Genomic DNA, 25,819 nt, shown 5'->3' with positions numbered 1-25,819 from the left:
TATCAGTCAAACCAACTATTTTACTAGAATTACCATTAGCATTGAGTTTTACATTTTAGACCAGTTTTGAGCAATCTGTTTACTTTGCCAGGAGCAAGATAGCATCATACTTTCTTCGAGAAAGATTTAGCAAATTTTCTCAATTTGAATGCAGATTTCAATTGACAGAAAAATGAAAATGACAAAAATCGAATAACAAAAAAAAGAGTTTTCCATATTAAAAAAATAAAATGCTTTGCGGAAATCCGAGTCTGCTTAGATCTCTCCCAAAATGGCTGTTCTGCATATCGAGCCACCATAGTAAGTACACAATAGACAAACAATTTAAGGTAATATTGCTGATATTTTTTCAAGATTGACGACCTTCAACGTTTAAGATATGGTAATAAAAATAAAAGTACGGTTTTCGGTGTATGGATTTGTTTCGACGGTACGGGAAAGTAAAAACTGATTTAGAATTTCAGATGAAATAAAATAAACAGCACAGCATTTTAATACTTCAAAGGGTAAAATATTTATTTAGAACAAACCAAACGTTGTAGTTAATGTTTCTTAAAACAGTCCTTTACAAAGTAACGTAAAATACCCTTCCTTCACTTCAATCACATCTTACTCCTCTCAAACGGCCTTTCCCAACCCGTCTAACGTTTCGTTGCTCTGCGTCACCGTGGTCGGATAGCTGGCCAGACTGGACAGCGTCTCCATCGAGTTGCTAATCCCGTTGGGCGAAGTACTCTGCAATGCCTTGTATCCGTCCAGCTTGATGATTTCCTGTTCCTGGGAACCGCGATACTCGCAGCTGACGTAGACACAGGTTCGCGCAAAGTCCTGGAATGCCAGCAAGCGTGGCGCGTTCAGATTAATAAAGGCACGCCGTTCTTCGGCGGCTTCCTTGCGCTCCAGTTCCTTGGTGTACGATTTGCTAACGTACATCACCTGGACGCAATCGGAATGGGCAAGAAATAGGCACGAGTCGCGGTACTTGAAGTCGGTTGGTTCCTGCATCCAGTTGATGTTGTCCGGTCGGGACCGGTTGCCGAACTCGTCCACGAAGATGCCGACCTCCTTGAAGCACAGCAAAAACTCCTGGCTGTTGACCTTGAACGCGGCCATCGGAGTGCACGAGCGAATGTCCCGTAGACTTGCGTCCGACATGTCCAGGAATTCCTCCGCTCCGAAGGTGGTCAGGTCGATCTCGAAGAACTTGTCCGAACTGACGATGGCCGTGTGCTTGGTGAAAAGAACCGACGAAACCGGTCGCACCGTGTCGAGTCCACGTACCGGTTTGAACCGTCCCAGCGTGGTGTCGAACTTGAGGATCACGATGCGCGACGAAGTGGCCGCAATGGCAATCGCATCGATAAGCTGCTGGCTGGGGATTTCGTCCATCATGCGCACCATGTGCCACCGCTCGCTGTGGGTTCGATTCGCAATGGACAGATCCAGCACGAACGTGTCCAGCTTGGGCGACAGACACGAACCGGCCAGGGCACGACTCTGCAGGTGCCGCAGATCGCACTGGTACAGATACTCACCGTCGTTGCCGATGATGATGGCCTTGGGGACCTGCTGCGAGATGCTGAAGGACTTTACCTTGGTGATGCCCTTGATCGGGACTAAGTCGCACGTGTCCACGTTGTACGAGTAGAGACCGTTTTCGCAACCTGTGAGGGATGAGAAAGAGAAAGTGGTATTGTTATCTACATTATAATACCTTCAAACAAAACGGGAAAAACAATTCTTGAGGGGCAGAAGAATCTTAATTAGTTAGATCTTGCTCCTGGCTCGATAAATTACGATCAAAGTGTTTAGATCCAGTGCAATAATCATCACGAATATCTTATGCATCACAAATCGTTAACATTCATCTTCCTGACCCGCATTTCACGGCGCATCAATCGAAGCCAATAACTTAACATCAATGACCCGCTAACCAACAATTTCCTGCCGCACACATCAGAGAACCATAACAAGCAAAAAAAAGCACTCAATATCACACTTACCCAACAGCACCACACTCTCGCTCACGTCGTACACATCGTTGATGGTCAGCTTCGGCTCGACGCGCTTCGTCTTGAACAGGAGCTCACCTACGTACTGGTTCCCTTCCGACCCCTCCTCCGTCTCCTCCCCGTCATCGGTGATCGTCTTGTACTCCACGCTCACCCCGAATCCACCCGCCGTAGTCGCTCCCTCCTCGGCCGTACTCAGCTCCGACGGCGCCAAACTCGCCCGATCCTGCAGCGATTCCGTATCGCTGGTGCCGGCACCCGCACCCTGCTCGACCAGCTCGTTCGCGAGCGAGTCCAGATCGCCGTCGTGGCCGCGACAATCTTCACCGGCCCCCGAGCGGCACTTGCGGTGGACGTTGCGCGCGCAAACGGTGCACTTCCAGTACGGGTGACCGGCCAGGATGTGCCGATCGCAGACGCTGCACAGCTGGACCGGGTTCTTGGACGAGGGCGTCTCCAGCGTCATGTCGAAGACGTGCGGTTTGCCGGTAGGTTGGGGTTTTGGGGGTTCCGGTTGCTGCTGCTGCTGTTTGTTGTGGGGTTTTTGGGGAGATCGACTGGAGCGACGTTTCTCCTTGACGATTTCGTTTTCCTCGTTGTTGAGCGATTTGCGAATCGATCCTTGCATCGTGATCATGTCGGTTTTGGCGCGCAGGAGTTGCTCTTTGAGTTGGTTGGTTCGCTGGCGTTCTTTTTGGAGCTCGTCCTGGAGCTTCTTGTAGCTGGTGGTGTTTTCGACGATGATTGGGTTCGGCGGGGGGACGTTCTCCTTGCGGTCGTGTCCGCTGGTGCCGAAGATCTTGTCCGCGAGGGTTTTCTTCTTTTTGTGGGCACTTTCTTCGACGCGCGATTGAAGGTAGTCGATGAGTTTCTTGTGCTGGGCCAGCGTCGCTTCCGACTTGATGTCCCGCTCGGAGTAGAACGTTTTCTGCTCGGTCAGCACCGATTTGACGTGGTCGAGTTCGTGGTTGAGCTGGTTGATGTGGTTCTTGTAGTCCTTGATGTCGTTGTTTTGCTTGGTAATGTGTTCCTTGGCTAGGAAGAGATCGGTGAGGATTTTGGAGTTTTCCTCCTTCAGGATGTGATGCTCGTGCTCGTAGTTGGACACCACCTTTTGCAGGTTGGAAGTGTCGAGATTCAGCATTTCGATGCGTTCCTGCACCTCGAATAAGCTTGTTGTTTTCTCGATCAGTTCCCGCTGCTGGTCAACCATCTGCTTCTGGAGATCTTCAAACTTGTTTCGCAGCTCGTCGTACTCCCCGAGCAACTGCGAAGACTTGGATTCGCTGAGCGTTTTGGACGTCCGCTCATGGTGCAACTCGTGACGCAACTTCGACACTTCCCCATCCTTTTCCTTCAGCTGCTTGAACAACCCCTCGATCTTCTCCTGGCTCTCCTTATTCTTCCTCTGCTCCTTCTCCAGCAGAATCTCCAGCTCCGTCAGCTGAGTCTCCGTAATGCTGCAAGCACCCTTCAACATGTTGAAGTTCTTCGTAACAGCCGCCAACTTCTGCTCGAGCTCCTTGTTCGCTTCCAGCGCATCGTTCAGCTCCTCCTGGCACTCGCCCAACTCCCGCTCCAATCTCGCACTCTCCGAACTCATGCTTCTCGCACTCTCATTCGCCTGGTTCGCCTTCGCCTTAGCTTCCTCCAACCGCTCCTCCAAACTCACCAACTTGGTCGTCGACGCAATCAACTCGGCCTTCTCCGCCAACCTTCCCCTATCGGCGGTTTCCCTCGTGTACCGCTCCCGTCTTAGTTCATCCTTCAACTGCTGAATGTCCACCTTCAAATCCTCAATCTGCTTCTCCCTCCCCGCCAACGTCTCCAGCGTCTGCTTCGCCCGGAACTCCACCTCTTCCTTTTCCTTCCTCACCCTAACCGTCCGCTCGTCCGCCTGCTCAACCCTGCGCCCCAAAATCGACGCGTCCAACTTGGCCCGCTCCAGCTCCTTCTCAACCTTCCACAGTGCCAAATTGGCCGTCCGTGCCGACTGCTTGTCCAGTATCGACTGCTCCCGGATGGCGCTCAGCTTGTCCTCGAGCCGCTCGTTCTGGCGCTCCAACAGCTGCGACGTCGTGCCACCACTTCCACTGGTTCTAGTCCCGCCACCACTAACCCGAACACTGGTCGTCGCGGTCGTCGCAGTCGTCGTCGTTGACGGGCCACCTGACGCCTTGAACTGATCGATGATCTTCTCGAGCCGAGCGACCACCTGCTCCAACCCGTCCGCCCGTTTGCGCTGCAGATCTTCGCTTTCTCTGTGGAGGAGGTAAAAATCTCGTTATTCATCTTTTTTTTGCATTCAAGTTGATGAGGCGAATTGAAGTGTGAGTGTGTGATACACTTTCGATTTGTTTCCAATTGAATAATGCAACTGGCGTGTGGCTTTTTTTGGGGGGCGTCTAACGCTTCTTTGCGCCATATGTGGGTCTCGCGCAGAGGCCGTTCGCTGCAAGCTGCAATTACCATACACAGATATGTGCGAAACACTTTAAGAGGCGATTATAAAATAGCAGCAGCAGAGTGGTGCCGAAAAATATGAGGGGGAAATGAGAAGTGTGTTGTGTACGCGCTTTTTAGCGCGTTGTTGGAGTTGCTGTTTTGTCAGGTACAATTTCATTCAACGTTTTGCGGTTATTTTGTGCTAGAATGGTCTATAGGGTGGTTGTTTAAAAAAACATTTGTAAAATTACCAGAATACCGAAAAAAATTAAACTTTCGTTGGAAAAAACTTGAAAAATCGTATGTTAACTCTTAGAACATTTATTCGTGCATTTTTAATGAAAAAAAAACTTTTCAATTTCTTACAAAACTTGAATTTTGGGACCACAGATCGTTAAAAGACGTAAAAGTTTAGAAAAATAAATATTATCATTATTTCATTGATGTTTTACAAATTTTCAACTAACTAAAATTATGTATTTATGTATGCGATAATCTTTTGTTTATCCAATTAATTTATTTTAATTTTAGATTTTTTTACATTAGATTTTTTTGAACTTTGAAATTGTCTTTATTTTTTACTAGAAAATATAAGACTTGCCGAATTTAGTATCTTACTGTACTGCCGTTCTACGCATAATTGTCCCATGTTAAAAAAAGTGCAACTCCAGAGTTTTTTTTTTTTTTTGAAAAGGACCAATAAACCATTGTCTTTCATATGTTTATAGGACCTAATCAAAAAAAAACTCTAGAACTGAGATGCGATTGAAATTTTTCGACCGTTTTTTGTGTTTCTACGCATAATTGTCCCGTGGGTCCCTATTCACCCCATAAGTCCCTAATCATTCCAGTTAGCAGTTTATCACTATTATTAGTAATCCTCTTGCTATACAATAGCTAAACAATACACAATACTTAGTAAAACTAATGATTCCGTGAAAGAAAATACTTGGTGGGACAATTATGCGTAGAGGTACAACGATGGGACAAACAGACTTGGTGTTGTTTTCAATGAGTTTACGAACAACGTACTAGATTTTATGTGTTTTTCGAAAAGTAAACGTCAAACTAAACCTAAAAATGTCAAAAAGTCAGAATCGACCAAAAATGACATGGGACAATTATGCGTAGAACGGCAGTGTAGCTCAGTTAAAAAAAACAGACATATGTCAAAAAACAATAACAAAGCAAAATGATCGAGGGGTCAGTCAAAGTAAAAATCTTGACTTTTTTTTGATAAGGTCCTATAAACAAATGTAAACATTGAGTGTATCCCTTTCACACCTTATGTCAAAGTCCATCGGAGTAAGCGGGATACACTCAATGTTTACATTTGTTTATAGGACCTTATCAAAAAAAAGTCAAGAAATAATTATCAACAAATAAAATGTTATTTTTAAGTTTTAATGAAATTAAATGTCATATTCAAAGGATATTAAAAGCAGGGCTGCGGAGTCGGGTTATAATTCAAGCGACTCCAACTCCGACTCCGACTCCGGCTTTCTGAGTTAAGCCGACTCCGACTCCGACTCCGGCTCCGGCTTTCCACAAATTGATGACTCCGGCTCCGACTCCGACTCCGGCCTTCCAACTCTAGCCGACTCCGACTCCGACTCCAGCTTTCCACAAATTGTTGACTCCAGCTCCGACTCCGACTCCGACACCTAATGTTTATTTAAAATATTTGAAAAATTTGAATTAATCACATCACTCACATTTCAGTTAACACTTGCGCGAATACTGTAAACCGGGGTGACATTTATGTTTGGGGTGTTTCGCAAAATTATAAATACGAATTATTTATACAAACAGAATGGTATGGAACCATACTAAGCTTGGTAGATAAGTGTTCGTTATTCTATGTTACATATGTTCAGCGTTATATTAACCAAAAATCATAAATATCTTCAGATTTAAACGCATTTTCTGCACAACAATTTTCTCAATAAATTTAAATTTTGTTGTTTGAAAAATTGGAACTTTTTATTTAATTACTTTAAATTAACTTTGATTTTTTTAAATTTATATGCTAGCTAACTAATTTTTAATTGTACTTTTTTTTTAATGAAATATTAAAAGAAAGTTAGTCTTCATGATCAAATTGACATATAAAATCAATTTGCATAATTTTAGGCTGAAATTTTGAAGAAACACAGAAACTATCAAAGATACCTTGGTTTTGAAATAGACAATTTTCAAAATCACTATTTTTCAAAGCTCTTTTGAATTTATTTCAGAGGACGTACATGGAAATTGTGTGATCCAGCCCAGTACATACTTTAAACATATAAATAATGATAAAATTCTAAAATTTGAAAAATAAATTAAAATTATAGCAATTATATCACCCCAATTTAAGGTGTTTAAAAAAAATAGACTTGTTCAAAGATATAATTTTTTTAGGGATCCACTACACGCAAACATTTTTTGCTTCGACTTTTTTACTGAAATTGTCATAATTCTAAATAGAACACAGTTAGAGTCCCACTTTTTGTATTAAGTCCTGTAGAAAAGTTATGCAAAGTTAACAAGACCTAAACTGATCTGATTGTTTAAATAGTTTCTTCAAAAATAAAAAATAAAAACTTGTTGAAAATCTCGTTAACTTTGCATAACATTTCTACAAGATCTAATGCAAAAAGTGGGACTCTAACTGTTTCCTTTTCAGAGTTATGACAATTTCCATAAAAAAGTCGAAGCAAAAAATGTTCGCGTGTAGTGGATCCTTAAGGGTCAAAACTTTAAGAGAAATTGTAAACATTAAGGTAATTGATATATCTAATAAATTCAATAATTATTTCAAAATTAGTTGCAACTAATTTTCGATATTTTTTGTTTGTTTCAAATGTTTTCAGCAAAATAAAAAAAATGGTAATTAATCTGAATTATAACAAATATTGAACAATAAATAAGTTCATAAATTATATAAAATATATTGATAACTCCGACTCCAGCTCCGACTCCGGGTCTATCAGAAATTTACGACTCCGGCTCCGACTCCGACTCCGACTCATAAAATTTAGCCAGCTCCGACTCCGACTCCGACTCCAGCTATTCGAGTTTTGACGACTCCGACTCCGACTCCAGGTCCCCAAAAAGACCCGACTCCACCGACTCCGGCTCCGACTCCGACTCCACAGCCCTGATTAAAAGGGAATCCTCTGATTTTTATATTTTTTGAGTTGCTTTCATTTAATTTTTTGTTAAGAAAATAAAATGCATTGCGGTTCCCCTCGTCATTTTACGATCAGTTAGATTAATGATTTCATTTATCCAACAAGTTTTACCAATGAGTGCTGAATAAATCAAGTTATGCAACGAGTTGAATTCAACATTTGATGCTATTTCGGAGAACAGTGAATTGTGTCATATTCCAAAAAAGTATCAAAAAGTGTCACACAAATGGATGCTGAAAAGTACTTTTTAGTACTGTAATTTTTGGTGAGGATAGGTAGGCCATTTCGTCATTATAAAATATAATAAAAGTAAGTACCAAAATTAACAGTGCTAAAAATTTCATTGCAGCACTAAATCGGGTTCTGAAAAGTTCAACTTTTCAGCAATTGTTTAGAAAAACAATATTTTTCGAAACTGTCTTTGTTTTTCAGCTGACCAAACAAACGGACGCCAACCTAAGACGGGAAAACAAAAGTTTCACTGAAAAATCCAATATTGTATTTACAAAAGTGCTTTTTGAAATTGCAAAAAATGTTACATTCGTCGCATTTATCCAAAATTTCGTTCAATTAGCCTGCACACATAACTTTAAATTCATAGTGTAAAGTTTCTCAGAATCATGTTGTTTCATCGAAAACTATGTATTTCATTAAAATACAAATAGTTTCAAAATTTTAGAAATATCAAAGCTTAAGGAACCAAAAATTGATTTGTTTTTTTTAAATTGAAAAAAATCAGATGATTCTGAAAATTCCAAAAATAAAAAGAACTACATTTTTTTAAATTAAAAAAAATGCATAAAATAAAAATTGTATTAAAAAAACTTTAAAAAATTCAAAACTTTCTAGAAATTTAAAGAATTTAAATAAAATCAAAAAAATCGAAAACAATACATTAACCAAGAATTAAAAAATCTGAATATTCTCAATATAAGGTATTAAAAATCCAGACAATCTAAAACTTTAAAAAATTTAAAAATAAAATAAGTCTATTTGAATAACAAAGTGGCCTAAGTCTCGCCATTCAAAATCATGCCGAAAAACAGGAAACAAAAATAATATTAAAAAAAACCTCAAAAATTTCCATGAAAATATAAGTCAAGTCACCTGAAAACTATTTGATGTGCATTTTCCACTCGGTAATACGTTTTTTTTTACCAATGCTTTTAAACTTTCAAACTTACCAAATTTTTCCATCAAAATTGAATAAAGGTGGATTGAGAAATGCTCCAAAGTAAACAAAAATGGGTACCTAAATTTAAATAATAAATGTCAAAAAAATCTAGCTTGCACTTACAATTCAATATTTAAACAGAAAAAAAATATCATTTGTATTTTTTAAACCACCCTAGCTCACACACATTGAAACCCCTGCGCGGTGGTGACCACACACCAACTCTCCCAAGACACGTAAAAAAAGAGATCATCAAAATTGTCGATCAGCTGCGCGAGCACGCGTCTTTTTGCCCGCAAACATATTCGCCCGATAGGATCTCCGTTATAGAATCGCACACAAAAAAAACGAGTGCAAAATAGAGCGATAGAGAAACAGAAAAAAAGACCAAAATATTTCACACGTTTTTTCCCCACCGGCTAACAACACACACAATAACTTACTTAGAGGCTATTATACGGTAGTGCGGTTAAACGCCGCGACCGACCAACACTTTGGAGCACTGTGTAATAAAGTGATCAGCGTCACACTAAACTACACACATTCACACCTACCCAGATTATCAAGCGATCGATCGCTCGAAATCGGGCATAATTGTCGTGTCGTTATTGCTGATGGTTTGTGTATCTGTCCGTACTAGCCTATAGCTTCTCTAGCAACTGCGACTGCTAATGACATGCAAGCAGTGCACAAATTATAATTTTTATAATCACTCAAACGCGTGAACTACGGTTCGAAACGATTTTTGCTCATTGCGAATCATTGGATAATTGGACGTATTTTACACGCAATGGGTCGTAAAAACTATAATAGGTGATCATAAACGCAGCTGAAAAAAGGTGTGAACATTAAGAGCTGATTGAGTTGTGACACGTAAAATAGTTCAGCGATGTTGAAGCATTTTATGCGAATATCTTAGAAACGATCCAAATTTTGGTTTATCCAGAAGATTTTTTTGTTGAATATTGTATATGGTCAATTCACCAGCAACTCACACGTCGTGAAATTTCGCTCTAAAGAGTAATTTTAGTTGTGAAGGTGGAACGGTAATAGTTTTAAAATCGCATCAATTTCCAATTACTCAACTGTCAAAAATCGAGAGAGATGTACTGCCGCTCGAAGCTAGTCCATCCCATATGTAACTTCGTAAATTTTGAGGTAATGATGCAGTTCGGTTCAAAATCATGTAAACTATCAGAAAAAAACCAATAAAATTTAGTACTTTGTTCTAGAAAACCGGAGAAAATCTACTTTTTTCGTGAAATTCTAACACGTAGCCTTATGGGCGGGACAAATTTGACATGCGTTTTTCTCGGCTTGCTGTTTTTACATATATGGGACGGACTCGATTAGAGCGGCAGTGTAAGTAATTTTATAGAAATTTTAATGTAGTTTTTGAATCAGTAGTAACCCAGAGAGGTATTGTTCAATCTAGCATTTTTCTTTTTTCGTTTTTTGTAACTTTGCCGGATTATTTTTTTACTGTGTACTAATGTTATACAATGTTGTAGAGCAGACACAAACAAATAAATTATGCATAAATAAGGGGTTTGCATGTTCTCTTTAGGAGTTATCAGATCTCACAAAAAAGTTTTTTTTTGTGATAAGTTTGAAGATTTTTCTTAGTCAATTTGAAAATTTGTTGAATCATGCTACAAAATTGGGTTTGGTGGCAACAATTTTTTTTATTTTTTAATGAAAAAAAAAACAGAAAGAAGAAGAGAATATCATTTGATTATCTCTGCGTCAAAAACATCAGAGAGTATAGCGACCGTCACTACAGCTTGTGAGATCTCTTCTTGTGTCTCGTGATTCTCAGCGCTTGAATGTTTGGAAATTTCGTGATGCCAGAAACGGGATGGCACTGTACTTGGGCATTGTGTGACCCAACCCCAGTGCGTGGCCGAATGGTTACGCTGTCCGCTTTGTAAGCGGATGATTCTGGGTTCGATTCCCATCTGCTCCAACCTTCCATCGGACGAGGAAGTAAAATGTCGGTCCCGGCCTTGGTTGTTGTTAGGCCGTTAAGTCATTCCAGGTGTAGGAGTCGTCTCCATGCCATAAGTACAAACAACACTCCAAACCAAGCCTACTCCGGTGGAATCGCTGGCGGCGGTTGGACTCGCAATCCAAAGGTCATCAGTTCAAACACTGGGGTGGAAGGTTCCTTGGAGTAGAAAGAGGTTTGGGTGCTCTCCCCATTCAAGCCTTCGGACTCCTAGGTTCGAGCAGAAACTTGCGATAGAGACCACAAAAGACCCGGGGGTCGTTAATGTGAGACCACAAAAGACCCGGGGGTCGTTAATGTGGATGGTTTGATTTTTGTGACCCAACCCAGTACATATTTTAAAAATATAAATCATGAGAAAAGTCTTCGTCTTCGTCGTTGTCATCTTCGAGTGCAACTGGCTTAATGTACACACAAATTGCTTATATGAGCCTAGGATAACATGTCCGTTTTTTTTTGTTTTGTTTTTTTTTAAGAAAAAAAGGAGCAATAAACATTTTTTTTAGATGCTTTTGAACACTCCTGACTCAAGGCGGTTCAAAATCACCCAGAAAGCAAAAAAATAATATTTGGTTGATTGGACCTTTAAAAAAACTTCAGATGTCTTCGATGGGTGACCAAAGTATGGCCCGCGAGGTGATTTTTTGTTTTTATGAAACAAATATTGTGTAGAACAATCTATCTTATTGAAACAATTTAAGTAACACGTTTAAATGTGATTGAAAAACATATTTTTTTGCCCAATTTTCATCAAACATTTTTGGAAATGAGTTGTAGAACGTTCGAATTTGATTAAAGCAGGAAACTGTTAGGAGATAAAATATAGGTATATAATTATTCAAAGATCATTACGTACGATTTTTTATTATCTGGGCCTCAAACTTATTTCGCACTTAGAACATACCAACGCGTGATTTGATCTCATAACGTGTGGGTTACGGATCTGAGTACCTAACATCTGATTAAGGATCTGAAAAATCTTTGAGCCACGATTTATCATTAGAGTTGCACAATTTTTAAAAATAAAACTACGCATTTTCACAATATTTGTGCCACCCCTTCTGAAATATATATAAAAAAATATATAATAGAAACAAAGTCATTTGAAAGAGAAGTGCATTCAACTAACAAAACAAACAAAGCAATCCACTTTAACGACCCCCGGGTCTTTTGTGGTCTCTGTTGCAAGTTTCTGCTCATTTCTAGGCGTCCGAAGGTTAATGTGTGGTGAGTCACCCAAAACCTCTTTTACGCAAATGGACCGACGGTTTACTTCCCCATCCGATAGAAGGCCAGGAGGATAAGGCGGGAATCGAACCCGCGCCCCATAGCAACTTAGGAATCGGCAGCCGAAGCCGCTAACCACCGCGCCACGAGGCCCCTTAAATATTCAACTAAATACCTTTTAAATTTCATTATATTTGTTTAATCACGATTTTATTTAGTCAAAAATAATGTATTGATTTCATTGATTGTTGATGCACGAAAGTTGCAACGAAAATCAGATGAATAATATTTGTTTTGAATTTTTTTTGGAGTTTTTTTTTTTAAAGGTCCTATAAGATATTGTCTTTTATATGTTTAAAAGACCTATAAAAAAAAAACTCTTTAATTGAATATATAAATGACGAAAATGTTCCAAAATTACCTGAAATTTAAAAAAACTTCAACCGACAGATGTTTTTTTTTTTTTTCAATTCTATAAATTGAAATTCTTTCATTTTTTTTATTTTTTTTTTTCTCATTTGGCCCGCAAGCTCATGTGAGCTTCAAAGTTGGCCCGCGATTCAAAAACTTTGAGCACCCCTGTTTTATTGGAATCAAAGATAGTCAGGTACAACCGGATCGTGATTTGGGATGAAATTAATGTGGACATTTTTAGTAAGATTTAAAAAGCAAAATGTAAACATTAAGTGTATCCCTTTCACACCTTAAGCGAGTTACACTCAATGTTTACATTTGCTTATCGAACCTTATCGAATAAAAGTCCAGGAATCACGGTTTGCATTTACCTTAACTGACAGGAGCTTATGGTCGGTTGACAAATGCTATGTTCCTAAAACTTTAATGCTTCGAGCTGCCTTACAGCGGCGTAAACCTGGGTTGTTTTGAAAAGTCCCTGAAATTTTACTAAAAAACTCAAGGCAATCTATGACTTGTGTAAGTATTCTTCCATGATATTCCAAATTGGCACACGGAGAAAAAAAATACCCGATTTTTTTCACCTTTTACAACTATTTTTTCGGATATCAAAAAAGGCCTTCCGTCGGACGGGGAAGTAAATGTTGGCCCCGGCCTCGGTGAAGTCGCTGGTAGGCCGTAGGCAGTTGGACTTTCAATACAAATTTGTAATTCCTGTATTAAATTTTGCACACCTACAGCTCGAGCTCGAGCTCGAGAAAAAGGGGGAATTTCCATACAAATTCCCCCATTTTCTCGAGAGGAGCGGCCGTGGCTGACTGGTTACGGTGTTTGCTTTGTAAGCGAATGGTTCTGGGTTCGATTCCCATCTGCTCCCAACGAGAAAGTTAAGAACACAGAAATTTGAAATGATGAATATGAACGAAAAAAGCCAAAGTCGCTCGAGGCGGGGTTCGATCCCCCGTCCTTTGGATTGGTAAGCAAAAATGCTAACCACTAGGCCATGACGACTTAGTGAGCATAGACTGGAATTAAGAATACTGTTACAACCAACCCGCAACGCATTTCGAGGTGTATCCTAGGGTTCTACCTCTCCTACTAACATTGAGTCCAAAACCTCCCTACAAACATCTATACCACTAAGGTGACGTAGGGGTCCTTGCGCACTTTAGATAGGTGTTTACTAACGATCCTTCCCAATCCCTGAGGATAGCTTGGACCCGACCAGGACCCCCTTATGCCCTGGGTTGTATTACACACTCATCAAAAGATGAAGACATGGTATCTCCCGTGTTGGATTATTGTTCCGGATGAGGGTCTAACACAACCAGACCAAACAGTGGGATAAGCGTTGTGGAGCCTTCCGGTGGTGGGGCGTCCTCCAAATGCTAATGCTAATGCTAATGCTAAAATTCCCCCATTTTCTCGAGCTTGGGAGTTTAAGTGTTAACCTCTAGCAAAAAAAATGTATTTTTCAGTTCCCAAAACCATATTTTTTCGAAAATCGTGTTTAGGGAATTTATGTCAGAAAGGTATGAGAGCAATGAAACCTCTCAGAAATCCCGCAAAATTATAATGTACAATTGATACTACCTACCTGCTCGGTCCAACGCGCACCTGATTCAGCGCAAAAACGATACCACCTTTCCCCATGCCAATCGCTTACTGGTCGATCGAGGAAATTTCTACGCCATGAACAAATCACCAATTAAAGGAAATTTACAATTCTAATCCCTTTCTAATCAATACCAGCACACAATTGGAAACAAATCGCCCCGCAAATACCCCTCAACCCGACTTACCTCGCCCTCTGCAAATCGTTCCGCAGCTGATCCTCCGCCTGCGCCGTCGCCGGCAGGTCCTGAATGCTCGAGTGCGCACTCTTGAACTCGGGCTCGGCCACACTGAACAGCGAACTGCTGCGCTGGCTGCTGTTGGCACTGCTCGTGACACTTTGCTGCTCCTGCTGCAGTTTGTTGATTTCCTTCTTCAGGTCGCAGCACTTGCGCTGCATCTCCTCGCTCATCTTGTCCGACACCTGGCGGGCCTCCTCGAGCTGGATCGTCATGCGGCGTTTGAGGTTGTCGACGAACTTGGCGTTTTGCTGTTCGTTGTTCTTGGCGGTGTGCTCGTACTCTTGGATGCGGGAGCGCAGGACGCGGATTTCCTCCTCGTGGCGGTTGCGGAGTTCTTTTTCGGACTTCCACTTTTGGCGGTGCTCGGCGAGTTTGGTGTCGTAAGCGAGGACGAGCTGTTGGTGGTTGCGATCGTATTCTTCCTTGTCGGCCATGAGTTGGTCTTTGGACTTTTTCAGGAGGGATTTGTAGTTTTCGACCATGGTTTGGAGCTGGGTGCATTCGTCGACCTTGGCGCGGAGTTCGTTGGTTTGGTTGCGGAACTTGTCGTTGAGGGCGCCGATTTCGGTGCGCCGTTCGGCGATTTGCTTTTCGTAGTTTTGGTCGGAGGTTTGCTTGGCCTTTTCCCACTTTTTGTAGGTTTGCTTGAGGAGGTCGGCGATCGTGGCGTCGTTTTTGAGGCGTTGCTCTTCTTCGATTTTGAGGCGGTTGCGCAGCGTTTTGATGTCGGTTTTGGCCGCGGCGAGCTCGGCGGTTTTGGTTTTGAGCAGTTCTTGGAGATTTTCCATTTCTTTCTTGGTGTCGCCGTAGATTTTGCTGTGCGCGTTCAGCGTGGCTAGTTTGCGGTCTCTTTCGAGGAGATCTCTTTGTAGGCGGTGGAGTTCTTCGTTGTGTTCCTTGATTAGGCGGTCCTGCTCTTTGATCTTCTGGGAGAGTCGGGCCGACGCCATGTGTTCGTCGGTGTCGCGGTACTTTCCGGCGGGGTCGGATTCTTCGTACACGTAGGTGTAGCCGAGGAAGGGTAAGTTCTGGCCGCTGAAGTCATTCACCTTGGAGATCGGGTACGTAGGTTTGCTCGAGAAGGCGTTCCGTTTGAGGGATTTGTCCACGTCCTCGAAGTTGGACGTGTCGTCTTCGCTGCTGACGGTCGGAATGAGCGGTGGAATGCGATAGCGCAGTTTGTCCCAGTTGACGTCGCTGAAGAACGGGTGGCGTTTGATCTCTGCGTAACCCATCCGGTTCGAGACCTTCGTCACGAGTCGATCAATCAGGTCTCGATAGTGTGAGGTGACGGACACGTGGGCTGGATATTCCAGCTTCTTCGTGAATCGACCCTCGCAGTGGGCCACGATCTTCGAGTAGGTGTCGTTTACGTTCTCATCGTGGAACGGCGTAGACTCGGTGACAAACTCGTACCCGATGATGCCCATCGACCAGAAATCACAAGTCACGTCGTGATTTCCACTCGTACGCGAAGTCGTCGACAACGTCTGCAGCAACTCGGGCGCAATGTAGTCCGGCGTTCCCACCGGCGTCATGCTCGTCACGCTTCCATCCTTGTTGATCGCCGTTGCGTTTCCAAAATCGGCCAGTTTCAGATGACCAAACCGATCCAGGAGAATGTTCTCCGGCTTAATATCCCGGTGGACATACCCAATACTGTGCAACGCGTGCAGCGCCTCCGTCAACTCAGCCATATAAAACTGGGCCAACTCCTCGTCAAACACCCCAGTCCGTATCATCAGACTCAACAAATCACCCCCCGGAAGGTACTCCATCACCAGGTACAGACATTCTTGGTCCTGCGAGAAGAAAAACAAAGAAACAACCTTCTTAGCACACATCTGCCCGGCCCAGCTGCCATCGCTTTTCCCCTTTGCATAGTAAACAAGATAAATCCTGTTCGTCGTCCCCTCGCCAACTCACCTGAAACGCATACTGCAGCGAGGTCAGCCAGTCCGAGCGTCGCGAAGCCATTATGTCGCGCTCCTCGCGGATCTGGGTCGCCGTCACGATCGACTTGCGCATCGTCTTCATCGCGTACACCTCGCCGGTTTGTCGTTCCGATACGAGCTGGAAAGGATTTGAAATGACGTTGTTTTACAAACATTTTGAAGAGCGATAAAGAAGACTTACATGGACTTCTCCAAAGTAGCCCTTGCCAATCAGGTTCTTGACGTCAAAGTCGGCCACGTTGACGCGGAGCGTGCGGGTCTCCTTGATGATGGGACGATCTGCGTCGGGAAGATGACGATTAGACGGATATAGCATATTTTAAAATAATTAACGTAGACATAGCTTTCAACTTGTTTTACATCTAACTACACAGAAAAGAATAATTCTTATTGTTACATCATTAATGAAGAAACAATTGCACGTCATCGATCATTGAAATTTAAATGCGATTTGATGTAAATTTGCAACAAATCATACGGAAAACAATGATTTTACGCGGGATAGTAGGGCAGCGAATGACCAAGAAAGTTAAAGCTGCCAGAAATAAATGAATTTACAACAACTACGGATACAGACGATTACATCGAATCTTTAGTTTACATCAACCGAGTTTACATGTGATTCATAATTTCCATGTCGAGTAAATTTACACTTTTTTCTGTGTAGGCTCCAATGTTACTTATGTATTAAGACGGTCTCTTTAGGATTAATTACATCCTTTCCGGGATAGAAAGTTATAAACTAACGACTCTTGTCGCAAATAAACAACCTATTACAATTAATTCGAAGTGCATTTTAGCAAGTATTTTGTACTTCAAACTAAAATGCGTTTAGACAGCGTTTTAGCTTTAATTATAATTATCGTTTTTTTTTTTTTTTAATGTACCAGATTATTATTAACCCTTTAGTTTCTTGAAACAACAAATAGGTAGTTATATTTTAATAAAAACTAATAATTATTATTCAAAATTTCTAGTAAGTAACTCACACTTGGTGACAAAGTCGGCCACATTTTTGTCCTTCTTCTTGATGACATCCTTGCTGCACTCGTCGTACAGCACCAGCAGCGAATCCAGCAAACCCTCCCGCGAGACGGCCGTTTCCAGCGGAATATCGAACCCGTCCGAACCATCCGGCAGCGTAGCGCCCTGGCCAAGGATCAGGCTGTTGAGACGCGCCGTGCGCGCGCTAATCTGTTTACTACTGTTCATCTTGGTCTTCTTGTTTTCGTTGTTCGTTCACAGCAAAAATTTAATCCACAAAATCCCGTAACTAATTCACTTCCCCGCGCACTTATTTTAACATTTTGCACTTCGCGACGCGACACTATCTTTTAATTTGATGAATCAAACAGAAATAAACGACATTTTAACACTAATTCCAAGCTTGTTTATTTCCGCCGAACATTTTGCTTGCCGCCGAATGGATTTGAAAACCGTTGTAAACTGCAGTGCTGCCAGGCGATCGGCGAGTTCGCGGTCGGTAGTAGAACTTTTGTTAGGTAGACCGGCAAAGTCGATGAACAATTTCTTGGACGAGGGGCGCCTCGATGGATGTGTTATGTGTAAAACTCAGCTCATGTTGACAGCTCCCATACAAACTGAGCGTTCCTCGTTTTGTGGGCCCAGTGGGCTTAAGATGGCGGCCTTCGATATTATCTAGCCAAATTTTTGAAAATGGCGAATAGTTTAATTAAATATATTTTTTGCCTTGTTTTGGTTTAAAACGACAAAATAAGCATTATGGAATCATTTTCTTTAAAAACTTGTTTAGAGATAAACCACGTTCAAATATTTGTCTAGAACTGTTGAAGTGAGCGTGCCACAAAAGCCGTCACGAAAAAAAAGTTTCCTATGCAAATTTTGAGTTGCGTATTTGATGGGCGTACTCCGAAGAGGCCCACTTGCCATCTGTCGGTGGATACGCGCAACTCACGAAAACTGTCATGTTAGGGGACGGTTGGTTTTACTGAACTTTAGAAAATTGATGAAACAAATATTTATTTTTAGATTTTTTGTAAATAATGATGATATTTAGATTAACCGTTATTTTAAATTTTTAAAATCAAACATTTTAAAATTGTAAGGTAACATACTGTACAATTCCACAGTTTTTTTTTTTTTGAAGACCTATAAGCTATTGTGTTTCATATGTTTACAGGACCCTAGACAGGACCTATTAAAAAAAACTCTAGAATTTTAAAATATTTGCTGATAAAATTTATGTAATATTTTTTTGAATTTTCAAAAACTGTTTTTTAAATTTTAGATTTTTTTTTTTTTTTTTGAAATTATACCAGTTTCAGAATTTTGAAAAAAATGAATATTAAATTTTTTAAGGAATTTCAAAATTGTTAAAATTTTTGAAATATTAAATTTCTTTTGAAGGATTTAGAATTTGAAAAAAATAGTAGCTTAAGTAATTTTAGTGTTTTTAATTTTTCGGGGATTTCAAGCGTACTTGTTTAAAAATATTTTCTAAGTCTTGAATAACTTTGTGCAATTTTCAAATTCAATTCAATTCATTTAGTAACCTACTTCAAAAAAAAATAGTAGCTGAGGTAATTTTAGTGTTTTTAATTTTTTTGAATTTTATGTTTTTTTATTTTGATTTTTTTAATATTAATTTTTTTAGAATTTTTAAGAACTTTTAAGAACTAAAATTAAAATTTTTAAAATTTCTAAAATTTAAAAAAATAGAATTAAAAAATCATAGATCTAGGGTTTTTTCTCAAAATTTATTTTCCCTAAAAGAACACCCAGTTAGCAAAATCTAAACTTAGAAATATGTATCCTCCCTGCAAAGGCTTATGAATTGATCTCAGTTGAAAGGTTCTCCAAATCTCTGAATTGCAAATGTAACATCCTGGAGCAGAACTGTTAAATTCTAATAAAAACACAATTGAAATTGAAATTGAGAATTAAAAAATAGTAGTTTATGCAACAAGTTGCAAAAAGAGGAATTTTTCAGCACGAGTCGTACATTTATCCAACGAGGTTCACCGAGTTGGATAAATACGAAGATTGCTGAAAAAATCAAGTTTTGCAACAAGTTCCATACAACATTTTTTGCAATTCCGAAAAACACCCATTGAGTGAAATTTTAAGTCAAATTTTCATGTATTTTGTCAATAAATCTTTTAATCAAAAAAAATGTTGAAAAGTGTTACTTCTAGATTAAATTTTCAAAACAACCTATCCCTCATGTGTTTCCTATGCAGATAGGGCCTTTTGAAAATTTAATCGAGACTTTTCGAAACAAGTGCTGAAAAGTTCAACTTTTCAGCACCCATTTCAGTGCTGAAAAGTAGAACTTTTCAGCATTTTTTTTGAAAAGTATTGCTATTCGATTCTGTTATTTTTGGTATAGAAAAGTAGGCTATTTCGTCGTTCAAGAATGACAGGAAAAGTAAGTAATTTCACAACGGAATTGCAAAAAATAGAATTTTTAGAATTTAGAATTTTTTTTTAGATTTTTTTAATTTTTAGAATTGTTAAAATTGTTAAAATTTTTAGAATTTTTAGATTTTTTAGAATTTTTATAGCTTTTTAGAATTTTTAAATTTTTTAGATTTTTCAGGTTTTTTTAAATTTTCAGAATTTTTAAATTTTTTAATTTTTTTAGAGTTTTTACAAGGGTTTTCCCCTTGAGTTTTTAGAATTTTTAGAGTTTTTAGACTTTTAAAATTTTGTTGAATTTTTTAAAATATCTAGAATTTTATTTCTTATTTTTAGAAAATGTAAAGTTTTTGATGCATAAAGAAAACCATTGGCTATCCCCTCGGTCGTTGAATGCTTTCATCGACTTTTTCATAAACATCAAGCCAGACATCTCGACGAACAGGGGGTGATGCGTGCATCAACAAAAGAGGATGACATTTTGTTCCAATTTGCACCTGTCAAACCGAACAAAAACATTACTCGTCGCGTAGTTGAATCATAACTTTATTTTTTTCGTAGAAAATAATTCCCGTAAAAAAAAGCCATAAATCTCGAAAATGCAAATACTCGCTGCTCATTAACGCCGGAAGTACTGATCCCCGTGTGCCGGAAGTTTTTTTTTGTGGGGGGAGGAATAATAGTGCTCAATTTGCGTGAGAGAAATCAAACGAAAGGAAAAGATGTCCGTGCCAAGCAGAAGGTGGAACTGAATAATAAATAAAATTATGTTGTTGCCCACTCGCGAAAAGTGAAAATATTTTTATTTGGTGACAAATCGCCAAAATTGATTCAAATCCGCCGTCCGAAGAATAGTGCTCATCCGCGGGACCAGTGCGGAGTTGTTCGTAGATTAGAACGTAAAAGCGTACATAAATAAAAACCAGCAATCAGAATGATGAACTCCACTGGAAATGGCCGTGGGCTAGGCGGTGCCGGAAGTGGCGCAGGCAAGGAACCTTCGAAGCGCTTCTCGATCCACGACGCGTTCGAGGAGGAGACGGACGAGGTCATTAAGGTGTACGGTTCCACGGTGATATCGACGCCGATGCGGGCCAAGGCGAGATCACCGGATGATGTTTCCATTCGGGTGCATCATGACCAGCGGTAAGTGTTGGGTGAAAAAAAAATGTGGGTAGAGTTGCTGGTGGTGGCTAGATATATCGTAGAAATAGGTTTTTACTTGATGGTAGACTCGAAATGTTGTAATAGTGGTGCTTGGGAATCTTTCCTAACTTTCTGTTTGAACTTGTAAGACAAGTAATTGGAGGCGGCGCGGCGCGGTCAAGGATGATTGATCCGTTGTGTGAAAACGATGGAGAAGGATTATTTTGTTTGTTTGCTTCTTGGTATGGTAGTTGTTCAGCGGTTCTCAGTAATGCTCTGCGTAAAAAAAATAATGCAATGAGTAAAAAAAACTAAGCTAAAACAAATTTGAAATAGCAAATAGGAGCGACCTCGAAGAATTTGAATGTGTTAAAATGCAGATTTGAAAATAATTGATAATTATGCAAGGATTCTCCGTTGAAATGTGAGGTTCTTAAGTTTTGTTTATTAGCTTGGAAAAAGATGTTTTTCAATTTACAGATTTTTTTTTCTAAAGTAAAAATTTGGCATGCTTTATTATTCGTGTTTTGGCGTTGCAGACTATCCGAGATTTGGTTGGGTAAAATTTAAGTGAGTGATTGCCTGTTCATTACGAGAAAAAAATATTCTCAGTAGTTAAGGGGTTCGCGAAATTAAAGTACAAATTTTCAAAAAAAAAAAAAACTTGCCGAAATTCGGTAATGAAGTTCATTATTGAACCGAAATTCGGTAAAATTTTGTTCATTTTGACAGATTGTTTACCGATTTTTCAACTACCGAATTCGGTAAAAAAAAAGTCTAAGTGTGTAAATGGAATTAAATTGAATATAGACTCAAAAATATTTTCTAAAATGTTTTCCTCAATGCATGAAAATTGCTAGCAATTTTTTTGTGTTCAAGCAACACTATTTTTGAAATCGAACATATTTATGAAGAGCAACGCAGAACTTTTTTACAAAATATTTTTTTGAATCAATTCAATATTATAGTTTTTTTTTTGAACTGAATTAAAAATAATCCGCTCTGAAACATACATTTTCTAAAATCTTAAATTTTGTTCATGAACTTAATAGTTCGACTCAAGTTTATAATTTCCCTCTGTTTCTCAGCATTGGCTGAATCAATTTTGTTCAAACCGGTTGCATTCGACTTGGTTAAGGCTCCCTTACGTCGCTATTGAATTGTTGAATTTTCGATAAGCATTTCAAAGGTTATAATAAAAATCTAGAGTTTTTTTAAAGGTCCTATAAACAAAAAAACGTTACTCAATCCACCTTTAGGTGGTTGGTGCCTTCCTCACAGTGATTACACTACACAGCCTCAAAATAACACTTATTTTTTCAAAATATCTTAGATCCGGCCTTAAAAAAAGTGTATTAAAAACACTAAAGTACTTATAACTTTTGATAGGGTTGTCAGATCTTCAATCTTTTGGGCTCGTTGGAAAGGTCTTTTGATTATTCGCCGATGGGCTTCCAAAAATCTTTTTTCATTTATTTCCTTCCAGTTAAGGAATTTACAATAAAGATGTAAGAAGCACTTGCAGATATTTTACTAATGAGCAAAAAAATAAAAAAAAAGTATAAAATCATAAATTACGAGTCATGGTTTCAACCTTTTAATGAATAAGGTGTTTGAAAATGCATTATACACTTGTCCAGTTGTTTTGCCATCATTAGTTTCCAAAATATCTAAGTATTGACAAACAAATTATTTTTGCGAATAACGAAATTTTTGCGGTGCTGCAATTCAAAACATGTTTAAACAAGCCCAAACATGCTAAATATGATTGTCAGTGCAGAAAAATTCATTTTAGATTGTTCTCAGTTGATCAGACTCCTATTTTCATGGAAATTTTGAAGTTTTTTGAAAAAATATGTTTTTGCCCCAATTTTGAAGGGGTGGATCAGATGATGATAACTTTCTTATTGCGACAAATAAAATGAAATAAGTTGGCAAGCTTTTTTCACTTGGAATGCTTATTAATTTTCTCTAAATACATAGTCAGATTTATAAATCCAAAGATTTTGAAAATTTTCAACATGCAAATAAACAATTCTCAAAACAAAATTTCATCATTAATTTCGTCAAAACCTGTGGAAACTTTATGTCCTATGCACTGGATAAACAATTCGGAAATTGTTATAATTTCACATTTAACCCTCTAACACCTGTAGTTGCACCAGTGCTCCATAATTCTTTTACTTCAAATTGTAATTTCTTTAGTACTAGGTATTCAACCAATTGAATTAATTCTTTTTGCACAAATTAGATTTTCATCTCATTTGATCATGGTAAACAAAAACGTAAAAAAACTCAATTTTAATTTGGAGGTAAGGAGTTTATATTGCTTTGATGAAATAACATCAATCTGTTAAAAGCTTACCTAATTGTAATAATTTAATACTCATTAAGCAAGATCTATCCCCAGTTGCTTCAAAAATGAATATTACCAGAAATAATTCTGATATCATAATTTCTGATAATCTGATTAATTATATATAAACCAAACAATACATTAGATTGAACAAACAACAACGGCCTTATGAGAATTCTGCCTTTAGAGTAAATTAGAGCCTTTTGAATTTCGGTCTTTCGAGATTCGGCCTTGCGTAGAAGGTCTAGAAATATCAACATACATGTTAATTTGGATTTCGAAGTGTGGGAGTTCCGAGTTGGAATTGGAGAGTAGCAGCCCAAGACCGAGTTCAGTGGCAGCGCATTTGGAGACAGCTCATGACCCGGGGGTTGTCTGAGCAGTAAAAGTAAAGTAAAGTAAGTTGGATTTCCAAATTTTGTGGCATTTGATCAACAACTGAGTGACGTGTAACAATTAGAAAATTTCAGGTTTAAAAAAACTAGTATTTTTTGTAAAATTATACCTAAATCGGAATTATGCATAATGTTTTAAAATCGATAAAAATACCTAATTTGAAAAAAAAACAAATTTGTAACAATCGACATCAAACCGAATCAGAAAAATTTAGATTATGGAACTATCTGTCAAAAAGAACAACATTTTACCGAAAATCACTATTACCATAAACGCATCATTACGGAATTATCAAAAAATTGTGCTCACGTATTTAGTTTTTGATTCTGAGTAGATGAATGTTGATCTGACTGATTTTATAGATTTTTTCCGTGAGAAAGGTAAAAATCAAATTCAATAGTATGATCAAAAGTGTTTAAAGCTGAGAACCGCTGGCTGCATAAGTTGCACATTCTCCTCATCGCGCTTTACCGCTAGCCCTTTTTAAACATCGTCGTAGTCTTCAAAAGAAAAGAACCAGCCACGATATTGACTACTTATTGCCATCGTACAAATTGATGCGCCACGACCACCACCCACGACGTCCCTCTCGACTTCCGTGGTTCGAGTGTGTAATTCTAAAGCGTCTTCTCTGGTATGTTTTATTTCTTTCTCCATTTCCTTTCTACTGCTCCCTCTCTGTACTATCTGGTGTTGGACCCCATTCCCCCCACAATCCCGTAATTAGGACCAGTCTAAAGTACACCGATGATACCACCTCCAGGGACAGCGACTCGTTGATTCAGGAGTACGGCAACCTGTCCGGCACCGGCGAACACTACACCTACTGCTGGCGCCACCCAAAGGTACGGGAAAACTGGCGAACCGTGCTGGCCGCGGTCACGCTGCTCGTCATCGGAACCGGACTGATCGCGATGGGCGCGTACGCCATTGCGGAGCCCCACAACGGATCGCAGGCGGCCGTGTTCTTCGTGGCCGGATTCATCTGCTTCGTGCCTGGGGCGTACCACGTGGTGTACATCTGGCTAGCGGCCCGCGGTTACCGGGGCTTTGACTTTTACCATCTGCCACTGTTTACGTAAATCGTCGCCGGCGCAAGTAAGTAGTGAAACGATTTTAGGCAACGCACTCAACTCAATGCTGGCGAAATCATGCTCATCACCAACCGCGCTCGCTGTTGCAAATCGACAAGTGGAGTGTGCAGAAATCGGACTTGAAACCCGCTCGAAATGTGATTAATTGTAAGGTTTTTTTTTATTTAGTACTATTTATACTATACCTACTTTATTTCTGGTTTTCAAAATTTACATACGTTAATGATGGCGTAAAGGAGCACTTATAAATTATCATACACGACCTTATAATACCCTAGACAAGCTAAGCGATACGTTCATTGACGGACTCTCTTATGTATAGAAATATATATAATTTTTACAAGAGTTTAGCGAAATCCAAGACTAACAAAACACACTGCTTGTCACTCTAGATCACGAAAATATACTCGTACAATGGTGTGTCAAGAGATTCTTTCAAAATTTGTTTAATAAATCAAACTGTTGCAATTTCATAAACTATTTTTATCACCCTTTTGAATCGTTGCCTGAGAAAAAAGGCAAAAAAAAACAACTTAAAAATCTCTCCGTCCTAAACATGATCCCGCTGTAAAATGTTTCAAAAATTCTAACGTTTTTTCTTCAGTATAATTTTTTGAAAAAAGGGGATAAAGGGGCCAACTCTTGTTGTTAAAATTATTGTGACGTTTAGTTCAAAGGTTCAAATTATGAAAATAATATGTTCAAAAAATACGAGATTTTGTGAAAATAAAAAAAACGCTTAAAACGTGTTGTTTGACACTCATATGGCACACAGTCGGACAGTTGAGTATTTTCAATACTCTACAAAGGCCTGCACAATTAGCCCGAAAAATCCGAGATTTTTTTTTACGTGAATAGAAGTACCTACTTAAACTTAAAATATGTTGAAATACATTTTCCTACGATGAAAATTAATTTCAGCACGAAAAGGTGCATTTTTTTTAATTTGATAAAATGTTAGTACTTTGTACTGAAAACTCAACAATTTAATCTTATTTTTGGATCGTTTGAAACCTATAATGCGAATTAGAAAAAAAATGTGTTGAAAAAAAGAGACTTTTTTATACTTGTATTTTGAACTTTTGTAAATGATTTTAGAGCCTTAAAGGTTTATTTCAATCAGTTCATTTTAATGTTGTCTCTTAACAACATTGATCTTTA

At 39.2% G+C, this 25,819-nt stretch overlaps 2 protein-coding genes across 3 annotated transcripts; one reads left to right on the top strand and one right to left on the bottom strand.

Moving 5' to 3' along the window:
* Positions 1–495: 495 nt before the first annotated feature.
* LOC6053181 (citron Rho-interacting kinase) lies at positions 496–17,537 on the bottom strand. The gene is made up of 6 exons (XM_038262166.1): positions 17,257–17,537; positions 16,449–16,546; positions 16,239–16,385; positions 14,259–16,114; positions 2,004–4,273; positions 496–1,664 (listed from the first exon to the last, which is right to left on the bottom strand). The coding sequence occupies exons 1-6, from the start codon at positions 17,477–17,479 to the stop codon at positions 619–621; spliced, it is 5,640 nt and encodes a 1,879-aa protein (XP_038118094.1). The 5' UTR covers positions 17,480–17,537; the 3' UTR covers positions 496–618.
* Positions 17,538–20,161: 2,624 nt separating this feature from the next.
* On the top strand, positions 20,162–25,019 carry LOC6040246 (transmembrane protein 134). Of its 2 annotated transcripts, none has more exons than XM_001849635.2 (2): positions 20,162–20,812; positions 24,328–25,019. In XM_001849635.2, exons 1-2 carry the CDS (start codon positions 20,601–20,603, stop codon positions 24,644–24,646), a joined length of 531 nt encoding a protein of 176 aa, XP_001849687.2. In that variant the 5' UTR covers positions 20,162–20,600; the 3' UTR covers positions 24,647–25,019. The 2 variants fall into 2 exon arrangements, with proteins under 2 accessions (XP_001849687.2, XP_038121871.1); XM_038265943.1 differs by having other exon boundaries at positions 24,292–25,019.
* Positions 25,020–25,819: the final 800 nt, after the last annotated feature.

Source organism: Culex quinquefasciatus, chromosome 3 (genome assembly GCF_015732765.1).
Source record: "Culex quinquefasciatus strain JHB chromosome 3, VPISU_Cqui_1.0_pri_paternal, whole genome shotgun sequence".
In the NCBI taxonomy this organism is placed as follows: Eukaryota; Metazoa; Arthropoda; class Insecta; order Diptera; family Culicidae; genus Culex; species Culex quinquefasciatus.
This window is presented reverse-complemented; position numbering and strand designations above follow the sequence as displayed.

Coding starts and splice junctions, on each gene's coding strand:
- LOC6040246 (XM_038265943.1), top strand. CDS start 20,601: ATGATGAACTCCACTGGAAATGGCCGTGGGCTAGGCGGTGCCGGAAGT. Junction 20,813..24,291: donor CGGGTGCATCATGACCAGCG/GTAAGTGTTGGG, acceptor TCCCGTAATTAG/GACCAGTCTAAAGTACACCG.
- LOC6053181 (XM_038262166.1), bottom strand. CDS start 17,479: ATGAACAGTAGTAAACAGATTAGCGCGCGCACGGCGCGTCTCAACAGC. Junction 16,547..17,256: donor GGCCGACTTTGTCACCAAGT/GTGAGTTACTTA, acceptor TTCCCGACGCAG/ATCGTCCCATCATCAAGGAG. Junction 16,115..16,238: donor CGCTGCAGTATGCGTTTCAG/GTGAGTTGGCGA, acceptor TTCTTCTCGCAG/GACCAAGAATGTCTGTACCT.